General features: G+C 37.0%; 1 protein-coding gene across 6 annotated transcripts in view; it reads left to right on the forward strand.

Annotated features, from left to right (window-relative positions):
* Nucleotides 1–14,913, forward strand: part of ZNF143 (zinc finger protein 143) — a 41,474-nt gene extending 26,561 nt beyond the window's left edge. For 4 of the 6 annotated variants that reach the window (XM_061380445.1, XM_061380448.1, XM_061380447.1 and 1 more), the window contains 8 exons: nt 669–744; nt 2,293–2,418; nt 5,367–5,546; nt 6,655–6,882; nt 8,070–8,218; nt 9,916–10,077; nt 11,615–11,761; nt 12,925–14,913. In XM_061380445.1, the coding sequence (XP_061236429.1) occupies nt 669–744; nt 2,293–2,418; nt 5,367–5,546; nt 6,655–6,882; nt 8,070–8,218; nt 9,916–10,077; nt 11,615–11,761; nt 12,925–13,008 (1,152 nt within the window). In that variant the 3' untranslated portion in view covers nt 13,009–14,913. The remainder of the gene's footprint in view (nt 1–668; nt 745–2,292; nt 2,419–5,366; nt 5,547–6,654; nt 6,883–8,069; nt 8,219–9,915; nt 10,078–11,614; nt 11,762–12,924) is intronic. The other 2 variants (XM_061380446.1, XM_061380452.1) reach the window with 2 other exon arrangements.
* Nucleotides 14,914–20,904: the final 5,991 nt, after the last annotated feature.

The following is a 20,904-nucleotide window of genomic DNA, read 5'->3' on the forward strand; positions in this document are numbered from 1 at the left end:
CTATCTCCTTTCAGTATTTGCACAATCATGCAAAAATTCTGATGTTTTGGGAAGATTTTTGCCATCATGATACAAAGTTTAACTCTTCAAAACCATCCAACATTCAAAGTGAAAAGCTGGAACATCTTTTCTTTACAGGTGGAAACTTCCTTTTTTAAATTCAGTAATGGAATTATTGAAACAGTAAAGGTGTAGAGCTGTTCACATTCCAGCTTAGGCTGAGGTGATCACTTGCCAATGAAGTAAACTCCTTGCAGTGCTGCCTTGTCTCTGACAAAACACTGGAGACAGTGAGTAGTTGACTCTGTGGATCCTGAGCTGAAATTGTGTCCTTGCTGTAGAGGCTTCATGAAATGTAAGAGGATCATTAGAAGTGCTCAGTGGAGTAGAAAAAAATCAGACAGTGGGCTCTGAGGCATGTTTGCATACTGTCTTCAATGTACTTTTATGATGGCAACTCTGTGTGTATTTACAGAAATGTAAAACATACTTAGTTTTAGGGAAAACAGTCACTTTTTTTTTAATCCTCACTGATTTAAAAAGAAGACACTTGAATGTGAATCATACAAAGAGAAATAAAGCACATTGTATTTGAGAATGAACTGTTTTTGTGTTGAAATAATCAAATACAACACTTCATTAAGTAAGTATATTGGATGTCTTGACAGGTGCATGAAAGATCACACACAGGAGACAGGCCATATCAGTGTGAACATCCTGGATGTGGCAAAGCCTTTGCAACAGGTAATCTTTTATAGAGTAGCTCCTCCTGCTTGCTAGTGCTTGTTTAAAGTAAGTTTTTAATACTGCCTTTTTTAAACTGCTAAAAATCTGGTTCGGAGAACTGCAGTAAAAAAAAAAAAAGGTCATAATTTCAGCTAGTGTAGAAAGTACAGGGGATTTAACTCTTACTTATTGAAGGAGGAAGGACATGAAACATCTGGCATTTTCCCTTACTGTTCACTTGTAATGCTATAGTCAGATTCTTATTTTTTTTAAATAGTCATTTCTTAACTAATAGTATAAATTGAGGTGATAATAAGAAGCTGAACCTGTTAGTATGAGGTAAGTACCTGATCTGTTCCACATTTAACAGGAACTTTGATGGAAGAAGCTGCTTTAAGTGATCTTTATTGAATTTGTATCAGCGATGTTTCTCATGATGTGAGCTGTACATTTCGTGCAGGCTACTCTGCTTATATATGATGCTCTTCCTGAGATTGAATTCTGTTACGCAAAATGCAGTTATGAAGAATGAAATATGGAAGAAAGTGAAAGAGCAAATCTTGCTTCAAATTTTATTCTTTTACTTTGAATGCAAACTAGTATGATGCTTGGAAAAGTTAAGGTCTTTTTAAAAAAAAAATCAACAACAAAAAAAAAAAAAACCACAAAAAAACCCTACAAAACAGAACAACAAAATCAGCTAATACATGAAGTACTGTTTCTTTGAATATAAAAAAGCAAAAGAAAGGCTGATGAGAAAGTTCAAAAGGGAAACAACCATCCTTAAACAGTTGCACCCAAATTTAACTGCATTATGTGTGTAAAGAGATTTCAAAACTGCATAATGAAATATTCTTTTCCAATGCAACAGATTGAACATTTCTAAAATGACTGTTTCAGGGCTTTTTAGTCATGATGTTTTCAGGGAAGTACAGAAGGAAAAATCCTGGTAAAATGGTCTTTGTGGATTAATTTACCGAGGGCCTGATCCAAAGCTTGCTTTAGACTGGTAGAGTTCTTGATGACAATGAGTTCCTAAAAGTAATCTTAAAGGGAATGGGTGTCTGTGACTACTGTCAATTGGCAGCTATACGTGATGATGTTAATAATATGGTTTAACATAATTAAAGCCTGGATAACAGTAGTGCTTTTTGTGATGACTTCATTAATGGTACTGATTTTTGTATAAGCACATAATTAGTTGTCATTTTAATGACATTACTGGTAAGAGATTAAAAAGTATGTGGAATACAGATTATACAGCTTCCTCAGAAGACAAAATACATATTTGTCTACATTATAATCATTACAGTTTATCCTTTTGAAGGGAAGAAGCATTATGGAAGTGTAATTTCTTCATAAATGAAGGATGAAAGAATTTCTAAACTGTATCTTGATTTCTGCTGCTCTGTATGGTAGAATGAAGAGCTTGTCAAGAGTGAAAGAGCAAATTTTACTCACCGGGGAGCTTCCTGATTGGAATGGCAAGCATAGCTTTTGCTGGCGATGGTTTATGATATGCTAATTTTGTGATTATACAATTATAACATCCTTTCTAATATTCAGGGTATGGGTTAAAAAGTCATGTCCGAACACACACTGGTGAAAAGCCTTATCGGTGCACAGAAGAAAATTGCACCAAGTCATTCAAGACTTCAGGAGACCTGCAGAAACATATCCGAACCCACACAGGTACTATTGTCACCCCTCCTTTTTTTTTTTTCCTTTTTTTTTTTTCTTTCTTTTTTTTTTACTTAAGTGGACTTTTTTCTTTGCTCATTCTGTGACTTTGTACTTATGAAATCAGCCTGTGTATATTCTCTTTCTGAAGCCTGGTGAGCAAAACAGCATTTCAGCATGGTAAGCATTTACTGCAAATCCAGCATGCTTATCTTGGAAAAAGTGCTTAAGCATTCACACTGCTATTGCAAATGCACTAACTTCTGTCAGTGTATCACTTATATTGTCACTGAGTTACTTGATGCCTTTACAGTTTCATTTGCAACTGTAACAGAACATGGAGCTTTTCGTCAATAATATGGCTTGCCTCTTAGAAATGGCAGTGGTCTTAAGTTTTGGTGCTTTAAAATAACTTGCATGCCAGCTTCATGAAGGTCTTCAGTTCTGAGTTTGTTGTTACCCTGACCTCCCTTCTTGCAGCAGAAGAATGAACAAAAACATCACAGAAAAACAGCTGTTATCAAAACATCCACATCCATAAAATATAACATCTGATGTTTTGTCTCAAAAAGATTAATTTGAAAGCCAAAACACCAGTAAATTCTAGACAGCATACATGACAAAGGCCAACCCTATGGGTGCACACATATGTGAACAAATTTCCACAATGTCTCTTCCGTTCCTGACGTTTCCAATTAAAAAACAAACACCAAACCTCCTATGTAGGAAGAATAATCTGTCACTTATTCTATTACATTTATTTACCAGCCTGCTAGAACACCAACGTTTTTTTCCACTAAACTTTCTGAATCTTGGAGAGGAAAAAAGAGAAAAAGAAATATTTTTTCCTCATATTAAAAAGAACAAATTAGGCGAGGATAAAAGCAGGCAATAAAAATTCTGCTGGACCTCTGTATTCAAGGACAGTCTGTTGAGATTAGTGCTGTTTTGATGTTAAATTGGTCATCAGAATGAAGACAAACTGTTATCTGTTTTCAGTTCTAGAACTGTTTGACATTATGTAGTACATCAAGTACAGACCATGAACTAGAAGACTTCCATGGTATGCACAACTTGATTAGCTGTAGAATGTTTTCTTTACTTCTTTATGGCCACAGAAGTTGGATAATAATTTAATCACTTTCATGTAATCTAGCAGTGGAGGCAAAGGACTTGATCCAGCCATGTGTAACCATTTACAAATTTAAACAATATTAATAATACAGTTATAAGCTCCCAGCAGTCCAGGGACTGGAGTTCAGGGGAGTCATTTTTTAGATGCATGGGTAGTTTCAGGAAACAAAAAAAAAAAGAGAAAACTGCACCAAGTCCTTAGAGCAGATGGATGGAGAGGTGTATGAGCATACACCTCTATGCAAGCTCCAACAGTGCACCTGATGGAGGCAAGTCTGGGCTCTGCTCACTCTCACAGGGCTCCCAAAACTTTGCATTCCTTTATCGTGTAGGGAAGGGTAGCACTTCCTTCATTTTCTGCCTGTTTTAGCCAGTGTTCTTTCCCTCTTTTTCAGTGGTAGTCCAGTCTTGCTTCCTCTTGCTGTCAAATGCTTGCCCAGGGTCCTCTATGACTTCCCTAGACATACTATTCTAGTATCAGAAAAGCTGCAGTAGATGATTCCTCGCAGCTGCTGTGGGGTAGAGCTTGAAAGCTTCTGACTTGCTTTGCATTTCTAGTGCTAGAAATCTCTGTTACCTGGAAACAGGTTTCTTTTCTAACAAGTGCATTAGAAACTTCACCAACCGGTTGGATGACATTCTTGTGGGCATTCTTTAAGAATCTTCTGGTCTAGTTTCTAAGGCAGGGTCTGTTGTTGGCAGGGTTGACTGCAGCCCTGCTCTTTTCAGGCTTGATTTGAGATCCTGTGCTGAAGCAAGGATTAGGGGAGCTATGGTAACACAACACTGAGGTGTGTATGCTTAATGCACACACACACACTTTCTTGGCAGAAAGCTAAAAAATATGCTGAAGCAGCTGCTGCCCTAAGGAATGAATAGTTTCCTCTGCCAAGGAGCTAACTACTTCAGAGTTTCATGGTATCAATGTCTCTATCAGGACTTTGTTTTTTATCTCTGTCTCTAAGTACTTAATGTTATGTCTGTACTGGTAATCTGTCTTTGGTTCTCAGATTCTTCCTTTTGGTAAGCAGTACAGTGGGTGGAACCTACATAGCTGTAGGAAGTGTTAAATTACAACAGGACAGCACAGTTAACCCCCTTCACTCTCCTGCTCTGTGTGCTTTAATAGGCCTGAAACGTCAGGGGTATTGGGATATTAGACAGGGGTTGGCCTTATCTACTGAAATGTTTTGGTGCAATGATGTTAAATTTTTCTGCTTAGATTTACATTGCATTAATAGTTATTTTAAAATAACCTGTATTTGTGATTGCTTTTGGGGGTTGAAATGATTTTCAGGGCTATCTGTCCTTAAAGAGTGTTCTCTATAATGAGTTTTACTAATCCACTTGTATCTTTTAATCATAAAGGATTTATGATTCATGTATCATTAAATCATGAAGGAGTTTTTGTGGGTGTTTTTTTTCTTTTTTTTTTTTATGAATGACAATTGACAAATGTAAAAATGTTATGATATACTTATTTTGGGTAATGTATGTATGTATGAATGAATGGGAGGGTGGTGTTCAATACATGTTAGAATATGGACAGTGTGGAAGCTAATCCAAGCAATTGAGTCTGTTTTATATATCACAAAGTATTAGTCTAAATACTTCATAATTTAGTTTACAGATAATATGATTTTCCTGAATTTTGACAATTTTGGCTAAACGGTATAACACTCCACAGTGGCATGTTCATGTTTCTGACTGGGTCTCAAAGAGAGAATTAGGTAGCTTTAGATTCCTACATTCAGTCTTGAATATAATTTAAGATTTTTGTTCTTTTGTAATTTTTGCATGTGTGCCATTTTTTCTTTATTTTTCAGGTGAAAGGCCCTTTAAGTGTCCATTTGAAGGATGTGGCAGGTCATTCACAACATCTAATATTAGAAAGGTTCACATCAGGACACATACGGGCGAAAGGCCTTATTACTGTACAGAGCCAGGATGTGGGAGAGCTTTTGCCAGTGCAACTAATTATAAGAATCATGTGAGAATACACACAGGTATATGAGTGATGTTTTGTATTTTGAAGTGGAATCTGCTTGGGAAAGGCTTTGTCATTCTCCTTGTGAACAATTTTTTGGTACGTTGTAATTGGGTTTGGTCATGTTTATGTGACCTGGCTTGGCACTTTTATTTGGGCTTGTCTAACCTGAGCTGAGGACAGTTAAGCAGTTAGGTTTCCTGCCTTGCTGTCAAGGCAGAATGATTTTGTTTTGGATACATAGTTCTTTAAAATGAATGCAAAACCTCATCTTCAGTGGACATTGGCCTACATCCTTATATGGTTCTAGGGTTTGCCTCCATTGTGAGCTGCTTCTTAAGTAAATAACAGTAAAATACAAGTCTGAATATGACTTGGGCTCATCATTGTGAGTCATTGTTTCATCCCAGCTGTATTTTCCTTGCTGCTGGAGCAGTGGTCAAAACCTTTCTATAGAGTAGAGGTGAAAATACATATCCAACTTGATTGGTTAGCAGAAATAATCAGCACAGATTCAAAGGTTTTAAAATGTAAAAGCCAGTGATAGCTGTATAATCTTGTAGCCTTAGGTATTTTATGGAAGTACAGACAGGTTTCATAGAGGTATGTTTTGTATCTCAGATAATCTTTTTAGTTCACAATTTGGACATGTGTTTCATTGACTTTTAAATGAAAGCTGGTTTTATATGAAACCATAATTGTTTAAACATATGCTTCCCATAAGCTTTCTTCAGAGCTTAAAGACTCAAAAGTAAGAGAAATTGTGCTAGGGTATCAACATACCTGATTACTCAGGAGAAGTGTGGGGCTTCCAGTAGTAATAGACCAAAAATTCTCAATACGACGCTAAACCGACATTGCAGCTTTCAGCCTGTATCCTTCTGTCTTCATCAGAAGGATGTTTTAGATGGAATGGAGAGAAAAGGGGCCAAGTTTTAGTGGCAGTTGTTCTACACAAAGGACAGTGAGAAGCTGCATTGATAAACTCTGTGAGCTTGATCTTCACTGTTGGCTTTGAAATTGACATATGGTTGGTAATGAAGTTGTGTCACCAAATATCACTTGTTGACTATTTTTTCTGTGCATCCTGAATAAAGTTCTCTTTATCCCTTTTGTTTTCTATACAGGGGAGAAGCCCTATGTCTGTACAGTTCCTGGTTGTGACAAACGTTTTACAGAGTACTCTAGTTTATACAAGCATCATGTTGTACATACTCATTCCAAACCATATAACTGTAATCACTGTGGGAAAACATACAAGCAGATTTCTACACTTGCTATGCATAAGCGGACAGCGCACAATGACACAGAACCCATTGAAGAAGAACAAGAGGCTTTTTTTGAGCCACCTCCAGGTTAGAGTTTTAGTTGTGTAATCTTGTGTTGTAAAAAAAAAAGGGCTGGATAATATTTTGCTGGGGTTTTTTATAACGAAGGAAATGAAGGCGTAGATAAAAATCTGAAGCACTTAATAAAGTTATTTAACTTCTTTGTAGGACTTGTTAGTCTGGTGGGCAACTTGTAGACAGAAACTGAGAGAGTAATTGACCAGATCATAAACTCATTCACAGCAGTTCTGGAGATAAGAGAAATTTGATATGCAGTCCGAGCAAAACTGCTATAAAAATGAATGTGGGGAGTGACCTGGGAGTATCTAAAATGCTTCTGCTTGCAAGCTACTGAATTTTTCTTGGGTATTTTTCTAAGAGTGTATCTAGAACACCATGCTTGGTGACGGTCTTTTGTGCAGGTGCAAAGGCGCTGCACTATTCTGATACTGTGCTGGTTTTGCTGTGGTTAATAGCAGTTTATGTAAACTGTCCTAGGAGCAAAGATGAAAATAAGTTCATTTGCTGTAGTACTCATGGTATCATGAGTACTGAATCCTATGGCTATTAAAGATCAGACTGAAGCAAGTACTGTAATAAGACAAATACCATTTGTCAAATGTGATTTTTACATGTGACTGAAGATTGGAAATAAGTGTACAAACTGTTTTGGTCAAATAAGTTGTTTTCCTACATGTATGTGGGAAACTGCACTGAATGCCTCAAGCAGATCTGCTGGAATCCAATTCCTTTTAAGGGAATTATAAGATTCATTTGCTGAGGTTAAACATTCATTAAGATACTGAATTTAAGTCACACAAAGGCATCCCTGTGTTCTTCTGTATGTTTGTTAATTAATAACTCTTTAAAAACTGCCAGTTGTGTTTGCATGGAACATCTTGTATGGAGAGGTTAGCATATAATTAATTAATTAGAAATGCTTGTCACCATTTCAATATTTGCTAATAAACTCAGTGTATATTTTCTTTATATATAGTATTTGTGTATTAAAACTCACTGCTAAAAAATTATACCCCGTGTTCCTAAAACAGACTTTCTGACTTGCTTTTATTTTTCTCCTCTTTCCACTATTAATTTTTCTGTTGGAGTGTTTAAGACCTTCAGACCAGGCTGGCATTTAACCCTTGTCATTTGCTTTCCTGGTAGCATCTGGAGTATGTAAACTACCCTTTTGCCTTCTTTGTATCAAATAGGTCAAGGTGAAGATGTTCTCAAAGGTTCCCAAATAACCTATGTGACAGGTGTAGATGGAGAAGATGTAATTTCTGCACAGGTTGCTACAGTTACTCAGTCAGGATTAGGTCAGCAAGTAGCACTAATATCCCAGGATGGAACGCAACATGTAAGTAAACAGTGTTGAAGAGCTGACAAAAATACATTGAGAATTGAGGCAGGTGTTGCAGATACTCATGTGCTTTCTAAGATCAGTTGGGATTCTTGGTCAATACGTATGTGGGTTTCTTTAGAACAGAAGCTTTTCTGGAGCTGAGTTAAGATATGTTTAGGGTTGAGCCTCCTGTGGAATACCTAAATTAAACCCCATATTCTGATATCCGAAACTGCATTAATACAGAGCTTGATTTTTTTTTTTTTTTGTTATCCTTTTATCTTTGTCACTATTAAAGCAGGCATAACAATTGTTACAGCCTAGTTTCTGAGGTTTCTCAGAATTCCTTAATCAATACAATATATTAATATCTGACAGTCATCTTCACTGTTGTTTTGTCTGCATGTACTTTGTTGGGATGGAGGGCTGGGAAATGTTTTTAGTCCAGCTGCCTGCTTTACAAGCTGTTTGGTATTGTGCAGTTCTTACCATTTTTAACATAAACGAGATTAAGGAATGCTTTGAACTACCCCCACTTGAAAATTCGTATGGATATATTTTTTTTAAGGATTCCCAAGGATATGTTTTTTTTTAAGGTTTTTAATGAAATTTTATTAAGAGGGGATTTCAGCACAACTCATTTGTTTAGCTATGATAATATATTGAAGGCATATGGGAAAAAGTTTATATCTTAGCTGGAAACGTAGCTAAAATGCCAGTAGCATATGTAAGATATCTCCTAAATTCAAACTGAAAATTAAATATTACCAGCCTTGAACATTGCAGCAGCACTAAGTAACTGGCATTTTTACCCTCTAAAATGAAGGCCAGAAGTCTTGACACAGAGTTCTTGCATTTATTTAAGTTATCCTTCAGTTTGACTTATAGTTCTCAGATGTTTTATTACCTTGTAAATTAGACATGAAGTCATTTATCTGATGCCCTAATGTGTTTATACTGGAGACATTAGTAATTTATATTGTTAATTTTCTGTTGTTTATTTGTGGCTTAAATTCTAAGCCCTAGGAGGGCCTTTAGCGTTTCTGTTGAGATCACATGTGTCAAGTGTTACTGCGTTGAATGATATTGTCCATTGTGTGAGACGCATAGATAACGTATCACACATTTATTTGGGGTATGATCTGAATAACATGGAGTTGCAGTCTCTGGGCACAAGTATGCATTCTTTTTCTTGTTACTGAGAGCCACATTTTTATTTCTGTAAACAGATAATCGTGTCTGAAAGGTCATGGAATGTTAGGTCCTGATCAGTAAGATGAATGTGATGATGCCTCTTTGTCTAAGACTGGGAATTGGCCAAAGAGTGACGGTGGTTCTCGAGGAATGCATGAGCATGCTGGTCAGGATGTGGAATAATGCTACTGTATCTTTTGGCCAGTATATTAATTATGACCAGCTTAAAAGACTTTGCCCCTATTATTAGTAGGCTTTTTGTTCTGGATTGCTACACATTTTGTTTCAAATGAAGAAATTAAGTTAGCCAGGAATATTCCTGCTGAACCAACTAGCAGGAATTTGTTTGATATATGCTGTTACTCTTCAAATGCTTATCATCAAGTTTTGTTTTGTTTTGTTTTTTTTTTAAACCTTACTTAAAAATATACATTATGTTGCCAAAAACTAAGACTAGGTATGCCTTGAACAGCAATTAAACCTTCTTCTTTTAGTTGAGGAACTATTCTGTGTTTCAGGTCAACATAACCCAGGCAGATATGCAGGCCATTGGCAATACTATCACTATGGTAACACAAGATGGCACCACCATCACAGTACCTGCCCATGATGCCGTCATCTCTTCTGCAGGAACACATTCTGTAGCAATGGTTACTGCTGAAGGCACTGAAGGACAGCAGGTAAGATATAATCCTGTGTAGATGTGTAATTTTCCTTTATAGGAAGATCTAAAATAGGCATCTTTGCTGTGCAGAGAAGGACTTGGGGATGTTGGCTGATGAGAAACTGAATATGAGCCAGATTCAGTGTGCGCTTGCAACCCAAAAAAACAACTGTATCCTGGGCTGCATCAAAAGAAGCGTGACCAGCAGGTCGAAGTAGGTGATCCTGCCCCTCTACTCTGCTCTCGTGAGACCTCACTTGGAGTATTGTGTGCAGTTCTGGTGTCCTCAACATGAAAAGGACACGGATCTGTTGGAACAAGTCCAGAGAAGGGCCACAAGGATGATCAGGACTGCAGCACCTCCCATATGAAGGCAGGCTGAGAAAGTTGGGGCTGTTCAGCCTGGAGAAGAGAAGGCTGCATGGAGACCTCGTAGCAGCCTTCCAGTATCTGAAGGGGGCCTATAGGGATGCTGGGGAGGTACTCTTCATTAGGGACTGTAGTGATAGGACAAGGGGTAACGGGTTCAAACTTAAACAGGGGAAGTTTAGGTGAGATATAAGGAAGAAGTTCTTTACTGTGAGAGTGGTGAGGCGCTGGAATGGGTTGCCCAAGGAAGCTGTGAATGCTTCCATCCCCAGCAGTGTTCAAGGCCAGTCTGAATGGAGTCTTGGGTAACATGGTTTAGTGTATGGTGACTCTGCCCATGGCAGCGCACTTGGAACTTGATGACCTTAAGGTCCTTTCCAACCCTAACTGTTCTATGATTCTATCTAAGCCATCACAGTTCTGTCATTCACATGGATTTACCTAAATAAAGCAGTTTTCAACACCTGGCCATAGCATTCCTTTCACATAAAGGGAATGATTATTCATATTCACACTCATACATAGGATATGTTTTATTCCACTGCTATACATCAAAAGAATGTTCTAAAAAAAATTGGCCACCAAGAAAAAAAATAAGGTACCAGTCTGGCATTTCATTTAGGTGCATGCATGTAAAATAAGACCTGGAAATGTTAAGTGTTTTCCCCAAAGTCACATAGTCAATGAGTGGCAGAACTAAGAACAGAATCCAGTATGAACTGTAACATTATCAGTATTATGGGACTGTAGTTAATTTGGCAGATAAGAAGCATTTGTGTAAGTATGTATTTGTGGGTTTGTTCTTAATACACAAGTACAATACCTAGCTTTTAAAGTAGAAATATAGTGAATCATTTTAAAACTTTAACTTAATAATGGATTCCACTATTTGAAAAATGCACCAGATGAAAATGACTATACTTATTATCACTACGCTCTCTGTGTATAAATAACCACAGGCTTATAGACACATTTACTGAATTTCTGTGCAATTCTCACAAAATTCGTATTTTGAGAGCTAACAGGTAACTTTGAGAACACAATGATGGCAACCTTTCTTAAAACATATTATCTTTTACACAATAAATTATGCTCATGCATGATCACAGCTTTGAATTTAACTTTGAAGATAACCATTGTAACAGATCTGTCATCCAGTTGATTCTCTTCCTTTGGTATTGAAGGTTGCTATTGTGGCTCAAGACTTAGCAGCATTTCATAGCGCCCCATCAGACATGGGACATCAGCAACATGGGCACCATTTAGTGACTACAGAAACCAGACCTGTCACATTGTTGGCTACATCAAATGGAACACAAATTGCAGTACAGGTAAGATGGTGATAAATGTTTTTTGAAGTGTTTCTTACTTCTAGAACTAGAAGCTCTTAGTCATGCAACAAAACTATTCTAATAAGCTTGGCTCCCCTACAAAAAAATACCCCATAACCATATGTTCTCATATTTTAAATAAAATATAGGGTTAGGAAGAAGAATAGTAAGCACCTGATTTTCCAAATGAATCCATTCAGTTTCTAAATACCGACAAAGCCAGGAGCCTGATAGCCAAATTGAAGTCCTAAGGAGGTGATAATAGAACTGCTTTTGCTTTGAGTAGCTCCAGAATGTGAGAGCTAGTGACTAAATGACAAGCAGTATTTAGAACTGTCCCATTAGGTCCATCTGGCAAATAATGTGGTTTTCCTTTTCACACTCTCATGCAGCTTTATCCTGAGCCAACAGGTTTTTAATAGGTTGAGGTTGTCTTCAGTATTCCCATCACTGGACATATGTGCATGGTGTACATTTTCTTCCCAAAACTGTCTTTATTCAGTGTTAGTTGAAATTGCCTCTGACCATGTCAGATACGTTACTGGCCTTGTACTTTTACTACAAGATAACTTCCTTCCTAAACTACCACAGAATCAGTGTCATCATGACTGCTTTTCTTACCTAGTCAGGATTCTGCAGTAAAGTTAAACTTTTTAAATATCTTATCATATGGTGTTCCAAAGAGCTGACCTTCTGCGAGAGTTAAGAAAAATGAAGATTGTTTGCTAGTGTTGTTTACTGATGTTAAAATGTAATTCAACAGCCACCATGACTTTTGAAAGCTTTATCTTAGCTTTGTTGTATCTGCCAAGTTGAAATATCATGTGTTTTGTGTGTCATGAAATGTTTACCATGCAGCAGTTCTTTGAAGAAAATTAATTTAGTAAATACATAATAAACTCAGTTTAATCTGCTGTCAGAAGCTAGCTTAATTGCCATGTCGATTAGATAGCTGCTAGTATATATTACCTAGAAGAGGTGTGACTCCTGATCACACTTACTTGTGTGAAAGAATTGATCCATATCCAGACCTTTGCCTTCATCTTTGTTTGTTGGGGTTTGGTTTTGTGTTGGTTTTTTTTGTGGTTTTGGTGTTTTTTTTCACATTTATTATCCATATGTAACATTTTGGATTTATTTATGTTTAAATGCCTTTGTTTCAGCTTGGAGAACAACAGTCTCTGGAAGAAGCCATTAGAATAGCCTCCAGAATACAACAGGGTGAAACACCAGGGATTGATGATTAACTTCTAAAACTGCTACCAGAACAATAGAGTGAAAGGTATTTTATTTTCAATCAAAGGTCCATGCCAGCAGCAGCCCATAAAAACTTTGAAGTTCCGCACTCACTGAAACTGTACACATTTTATGCAAGAGTGAAGAACATTTTGTAAGTTTTGTGTACGTAACCCTTGGAATGGACTGACATCACCTGCTTCCAACTGTTGTGTTTTCAGGAATGTGTAATTAGGATTATATAGTAAATTTCCTTGTTAGACTTTCATCAGATTTCAGACTGATCTACAAGCAAATGAAAAATTGAATATAAGTATTGGAATTAATTTTTAATGTCATGTGCGAATAATGCAGGCATTACTGAAGAACTCAAATATTTAAAATACTATTGAAAAAAGTCATCCTTTCAGGAACCCTTACAAGTAATAAAGATGACAGAGCCTTTTAAATTGCATTCCATAAATGGAAAAGTCTTGGATTTGAGCCAACTGTAAATCTTCATAGTTTGATTTGTTTCATACGGATTTGAATACTCTTTGGATTATCTACCCTGTCTTATTCATTGTAAATACAGACTGTTAATGCTGGAAGTGCTAATTATATTATCTTTAAATTGGATTATGTACAAAGGTGACGCTTTGGTTGTTCAATATTAAAGGAAGTAAATCTAATGATTTTTGTTTCTTTACATATTTTACTTAAGATGTTACTCTCAAATTATTATGCAATAAAATATAGCAAGATTGTATTGTCTAGATAGGATGATATTGTTGTGTGACATACTGGTTTACTTTTTAATGAGACTGAAGTTCAAATTATTTATTTATGGCCATGTATAAATTTTTCAAAGCTTATTAATCATAAACTTAATTTCTGATGTATTAATTTTGGTCGTAATCCACTATAGTGTATTAAGTAATTATTGTTAATAGTTGCTTTAAACATTCTAAAGCACTACAAGAATGATTAAAGTAATTAGTAATTAGGCAACCGATTTTGACTTAAAAAGTAAACATACCTGTTTTCAAGAGGTAAGTTTACTTTTCAAATGGTGCATTTGCAGCAAAAGAACAAGTACTAATAGTCTATTTTCAACAGTTCTGAGTGCCTGCTGCTACCATTCAGTACCCAGGTTGTGCTGATAACCAGTGCTTTTGAAAATCAGGACACAAGTTACTAGAAAAAAGGGATTAGTTAATGGTGATGTAAGTACAATGCCTCTCTATGCCTATCATTCTGTAAAGGGAAAAAATCCATCGTAGATATGTCTAACACATGCAGTAAAAAGTAATTTTTTATATATATGGAAAAATGTCTTTTGTTAGTAAACTTGTTAAATTAAAAATTTTTGGCTTCATGTAAAATTCAGTGCTAATTTTAGATGAGTGGCAAAAGCACTTCTGAAACTGAAGCTTCATCTTTTACATTCTCAAGGGAAGGAGTAAACATCTTCTGGATGAAGCGTTAATCAAGTAATTGTTTTCTAAGTATTGTGAGGTACACATTTTACATTAAGTCGGTAACTACATACCCTGAGGTATTTGACCTCAAAAAGGCCAAGTTTAAATAATATGAAGCTAATTTATCATGAATTACTGTATCAGAGTGGGTTGCAGCCTTTTGTTTTTCATACAGATGACCAATTGAAAAGTGCAGTGAAAGAATATGGTACTGTGGGATAGATGTGGATCTATTACAAAGTAAAACCTGGAAACATTGAGGTTTTTCTGTAACTTTTGCACAGGATTGAGGCTGCTTGCTCACCTAGGTGCCAGTTTTCTTTCCTAAAGTGTTGTAATTCTTGATATCCCATGGAGATAAATGTACTATGCAAGGAGGATTCATTGCCTGTCAGCTAGATCCGTTTCTTAGTACTTATTACCTTTTAGACATTAAAGACTTATCATTTGACAAGATCATTCAAGGCTTTTTTGCTTACATTTTATTGCTTAGTAGTTTCTGGAAATGGTGGCTGGAACAGTGGCTTTAACTCTAGCAAAGAAATAACTTCAGTTCTTACTTCTTCTCTTTTCCCAGGACATTTTCTGACCACTGTACAAATGTGAGTATTCTTCTTCTTTCATACTAGTTGGTTTGCTGCAAGACATTCAGCCGGGAAAAGCTGCAGTATTTTTAATTATTTATGTTACTGGTATCTTACCTGTTAGCCTTGCAATACTCCCAAGTCAGAGGTTGTGTTCCATGTTGTGCAAGCTACCCCTATAAAGGAACACATACTTACTGAATAAATAAGCCAGACTGACTTAAGGTGCTTGGTGTTTAAAGAGAAGCTGAGGTGACTACATGTGTCTTAGCTGTGAGACCTGTATTCATAATGGACTTGTTTTCAGAGCAGAGAGACTCCTGTGACTTTCTGCCCTGCTTCCATTCAGAGCGCAGTGGAAGGAGCTGTTTTGGTAAGCTGATGCTGCCTGATGGTGTTGGAAAGTCCTGTATGGAAACTGGACAGGATGAAATCAGGTTAGGTAGGAATATTGGAGGAAAGGATTTCAGGAGGACACAAGTAATACGACAAAAAGGACTGGGCTTTTGGCAGTAGAAAACTCTATCCTTTCCCCGTAGATTTTACTCCTCTTTTTGAAAGTTCTATTCCACAGGAATGCTTTGGCATGCTAGAAGGAAATAATTTATGGAAGAGGAATCTTATAAAATACAGCAACTCAGTATATCGCTTCTACTTACAAATTGGCTCCCACATTTCCAGCATTCCCAGTCGGAATTTTTCTTTCAATTTGAATTCCAAGTCTACACAAACTCCTCCCTTAAAGGAATAAAACCAAAGTTTCTCTAGACTCTGCAGTCAGTTCTTCCCTTTTAAATGTTTCTACAGTTCTTCACCACTGGTTTTGCTTTTTGTTACTGTAGTTGAGTGCCTCTCCCAATAGTAAAAAGAGACAATTATTTTCGGTACTCCAGGCTGATGACCTATTGTGTCACAAATAAGGTGCATAACAATAGGACAGTCTTTGCCCTAAAGAGCTAATGCCAAAGAACACATGAATAGGCTGACGCTGGAAGAGTGTGTTTTTATAAGAGTAAATCCTGAAGCCTGTTTAAAGTTGTAAACAGCCATAATCCCTGATGGTATAATTAATCTCAGCAACTGATCAGCTGACCGATACCAGAGATACTCAGGCACAGTGTAGAAGATAAAGCATGTGGTGTCTGCTTAGCACACAGGAGAAGGTCAGAGCTGATAATCCAGATAAACAAAATGTCTGAGCTTGGAAGGATGTTCTTCCTAAACTTTACTCTAGTTCCAAACCCTCATAACCCCTCAAATACTGCCGGGAGTCACTTGTTTGACTGCATGCTGTGTACTTCTCTGAGTGCAGTCAGGGATCCTTCCAAAGGACAAGAAGATATTTAAATGGTAATCAGCCACCAGGAAAAGATGGCATGGAGTCAGGATGTGATAAACAGTGTTTTGGAATCTGGCAACTTCACCGTTACAGCTGTTAGTCAGATTGCACACCTTGGATTGACCAAATGCCCTATAACAAACCTATTCAGTCACACTTAGTTTGTCACTGAATGAAAACAATGAAATGATCTGTAATATTTATTTACAGTTGTCTGGAACTTTAAGAATATATTTATTAAGCATGCATCTTTTGTCCTGAAAAAGACAGAAATTATCTTGTCTTTGCAGATGCATAAATGCAAACTCCAGTCTGTTGTTCATAGTAAGGTATTCCTATTTTTTTTTTTGCAAAGCAGTATGTATATTTGAACACTAGATCCCCAAAAAGTATTTTTTGCTCCATCGATGGAAAAACTTGCGTATGGACCTATTACAAAAGACAAAAAAAAAAATCAGGAGCTACTGTCATTTCCTGTGTCCTGTATAGTAAACTACGCTCCAAATAATACATAGAAACAAGTGTTTTTCTTTGTGTTATGTGTATTGTAAAATTTAGCTTAGGAGTTGCCAGCAGTTTGACATTCCTTTGATGCTGTTTTTAATTCTGCTAGCAAAGTTCAGTTGGCCAAAGGAAAACTTAACAGTCTAATTAGATCATCACCATTAGCAGTAAGTGGCTGACACCTAACCCAATTGGGAATGTGATACCAGACGTTTTCAACTGAGGGTTATACTTAAAGCAGACTTTAATGATCCCAATAAACGTACAAGCTTTTATCAACAAGCAAACATTCTGTCCTATGCAGTTTGCATATTTATCTTTATTGAAAGTATGAACCCCTTAAATGCCATCCATCTCAGGTTCTGAAGCAGCAAGAGATTTTATTTGGATTATTTTTGTTCTGGTTTGATTATTTGAGCCTTTTACTCAAAGGAATGGCAAAACATTTACAATTTCAGGGCAGAAGTGATTGTGCAGAATTATTTCTGTAACAAAAGTGTTCTATGTTACTGTCAAAACCCCAACTTTTTCATCTTTCCTTTAAGTCCCTTGCCAGCCCTTAGATTGACTGACTGCTGTATTTTACTTATTTTTCTGGGGAGTTTTAGACTCTCCACAATGTTACTGCTTGATTCTATAGTTTTTGGCTGAGGGGCTTCTGAGCTTGTGTTAGTGAGGCAAGATAGGAAAGGAAGCCTAACATCTGGCAGGCCTGCTGGTGTAACAGAAACTATCCCATGACTGTAGAAAGCTCCCAGAGAAGACAATGTTCCAAAGGTACATCTCTACTGAGCTCTTTGCTTTGGTATAGAGCTAATTCAGATTTTGAATATAGGTTGTAATGACTGAAAAGTCATAAAGTACAAGACAGGTTTGTCAGTCTTGCGCTTTCTGAAAGTACAAGACTGGGACAGGAAGGATTAGCTATTTTTTATTTTGAATCATATATTCAAGATGTAAGAGATGGGTTTTTGAATGTACATAGCTTCCTAAGGATAATGTTAGTGGGAAGAACGTGTCTGAGCTTCTTGAAACTTTTACTAGGCTGATACCTTTTTATCTGCATCCCTAAAAATGCTTGGAAAAATGTCTTGCCTTACATGATAATGTGTAAGAGATTTATAAAATGAATAGTAGCAAATATGAAAAAAGGTTGAGTACCTCTTCTATGATTTTACGCATTCCCTGAAGGAGAAAAAGAAAGCAAGCTACTGATCCTGGGAAACTAGTAGTGACTATTTAGTTTATGTTTTATGTTTTTATGTTTTTTTGAGGTTTTTAATTGCAGATTTATGTTCTGTTCAGATCATTTTAACTTCACTTCAGCAAAGGAATGGGGCATTCAAATTGTACCCTCTTTCAGTCATGGCAATCATTCTGTCTCTTCAACTTTTAGTATGTTATGGAGGAAATTCCTGATCTGAATACAACTCTCAAACAGATTATTTTGCCACTTTATAAGCAGAGATTCAAGTGTTAAGAGGCAGGTGTACAGGCAAAAAGGGAATCACTAAAAAGAGTGTGCTCTCATAGTCACAGATAAATACTGAATTGTATGTGACTGTTTGGCAAAGCCTGTGGTGGTTTTTTTTTTATGTACCTTGTGTATTATGACTGGTGCTTATCTTCAAATCTTCCTTTAAATTCCCAGGTTTTGGGCCCAGAAGCTGCTCTTTATTTTGGGAGGCATCCTAGGTGCTGTCAAATACCCCATTCTGTTCTCCACCTTGTTTTCTTGCTCTTACTGTTTATAATTCCCGGGTGAATATGTCCTTAAGAAATGCTCTATCTGCATGCAGACTATAGGATAAAAAGAGTAAAAGGACTGGCAGCATCAACTACAGGCATGCCTTTGGACACAAAGTCCACCTTTGATGGAGAACCCATTCAACTCTGGACCTTGTAATGAAGAAAAGAGGTTGCCAGCTAACATCAGCTGTTAGCAGCACAACCTCAGATAAACTAACCTTTAAACTCTTGGTGGTCTGGAGACAACATCTCCCAGTTAGCACACTACTACTGAGGCCCATTAGCCCTGTACATACCAGGTCTTCCGTGAACACTGGAATGCCACCACTGGCACTGGTCCCTGGGTACCTGCTGAAAACCAAGAGAAAAGCCAGAAATAGGCACAGATCTGTCCCTGATCCTGGTTCTCCAGCAACAGCCTTGGCACAGGTGGCTGTAGTGTTTCTGGTTTTCATATAAGCAACTTGACTTTCCTTCTCTTTCGCTTTTTCACTCCACTTACCCTTCTTATAAGATGAACTCATCGTAGTTTCACAACTGTGCTGGCTGATGCAGAATGGGTTTAATCCGGTTTTCGGCAGAACTCTTCTAATTTGATCAAAGAGATTTTGGGGGATTGCAGATGAACTTGGGAGTTTCGGAAATCCTGATAAGAGAGTAGTGTACCCTCTTCTGTGGCAGTTCCCTCTGACACCCAGACAAATGAGCCATTTCTTTTCCATTCATCATTATTTGTCTTCCTCTGCTACCCACAAAAGAGGGAACAACTGTTTTCCTTGAGCTTGAAAACTCTTGTTAAAAGCACTTGTTTGTTGGTGAATGTGTGCTGCCCCAGATAAGTATTTCTGGTAGCAAAATCTTCAGTGCACCAGACTGATATACTTATTTCTTAATTTAAAAGCAACTATTATTGAAAGAAGAGCCACAAAAACCAAACAGAAGCAAGTTTTGCATATATATCCTGAAAACTCTTCTCACATTTGCAGGAGTATCAGTCAGGCACCACACGGACATAAGGTTACATGCTGTTATATCCATTTGGAGGATCAGGGCTTTAGTTTGTAATGCTCAAAGGTGCAGTTCTCAGCTTCAGAGAATTTGTGATGAATTTGGCTTAGAGTATGGTGCAGGAGAAGCCTGCAGAGCTCTTCCCTGCTCACCTCTCTTCCTTCTGTGATGATTGCTAATGCACTGTCTAAGCAAATTGGCTCTGTGGTGCTTTTTAGTTAGGCTGTTTGTAGGCCTACCAGTGTTCATTGTAGTGATGTTATGGGGGGCAAGAGAACAGTTGCCACTGTCTGGGGGAAAAATAATCTTCTCTTCAATGCAACCGCTTATGGTCCCATAAAACCACAGCAAAAAATCAAGTGATGCAAATTCAGAACAGCACATTTATAAAGCCTATAAATGCTGTCCTTATATAGCAACTATGCATTTTGTTATAATTACGTATTTATTCAGTACTTCCCTTTCTTATTTGCTCTCAGTTTGGAAATAAACTTTCTTTTTAAAGCTGTTACTGGTGTTTCTTTCTTTCTCTGTTCCTTTTTTTCTTTCCTCTGTCTTGTCTTCAAAAATACTTCCTTCTGTACAAATTCTGAATTGCTCCATTTGACTTTGTCCCATTTAAACTGAAGTGATTAGCAATTCATTAAAGTCTATACAATAGGGCTGCTGAATTTCATTTTGCCATTTACCCTCACTAAATACCTGTGTTAGTAGATTGCTGAAAGCAAAGCAACACCAGTTCTATTTAGGTTGATTTTGGGAAGGAAACTGACATTTCAGGGGAAAGCTTAATTTCTTAACTTTTTTTTTTAGAAAAGAAAGCTTCATATATGACTGAAGCAAGCCACAGATGGTAGCCTGGGATGTTTTAGGAACTGCTTTGCATCTCCCTCTGTGGACTTTTAACTGAGGAGATACAGGCTGTATTACTTAATAGCCTGCTCTTACATCATCTGTTCTAAAACTTGAATGCTTTAGTATTTGTTGTACGGCACACTTTGGTTTTAAACATTAGGGTTTTTAATGGGACATTAGTGTGATTGTAAATTATTGCACACCAGATGTTTTTACAGCACTTAGTCTGATGTAGCTGTACCTCTGTAAATGCTGCCCAATCCTGTTTTCATAGGTTAGATTGGCTACTTTCAGTTTTCTGAAACTAGTTTTCAGGACATTTCCATAATGTCAAAAAGTGTGCTCTTGTGGCTCACCACTGCTTGTCCTGAAAGACAAAAAAACCCCAAACCAAAACAACTGTCTTAG

The sequence above is a fragment of the Neopsephotus bourkii genome, unplaced genomic scaffold (assembly GCF_033783945.1).
Source record: "Neopsephotus bourkii isolate Nb327-2 ecotype Australia unplaced genomic scaffold, CSIRO-AGI_Nbou_v1 NB_1792, whole genome shotgun sequence".
Lineage (NCBI taxonomy): Eukaryota > Metazoa > Chordata > Aves > Psittaciformes > Psittacidae > Neopsephotus > Neopsephotus bourkii.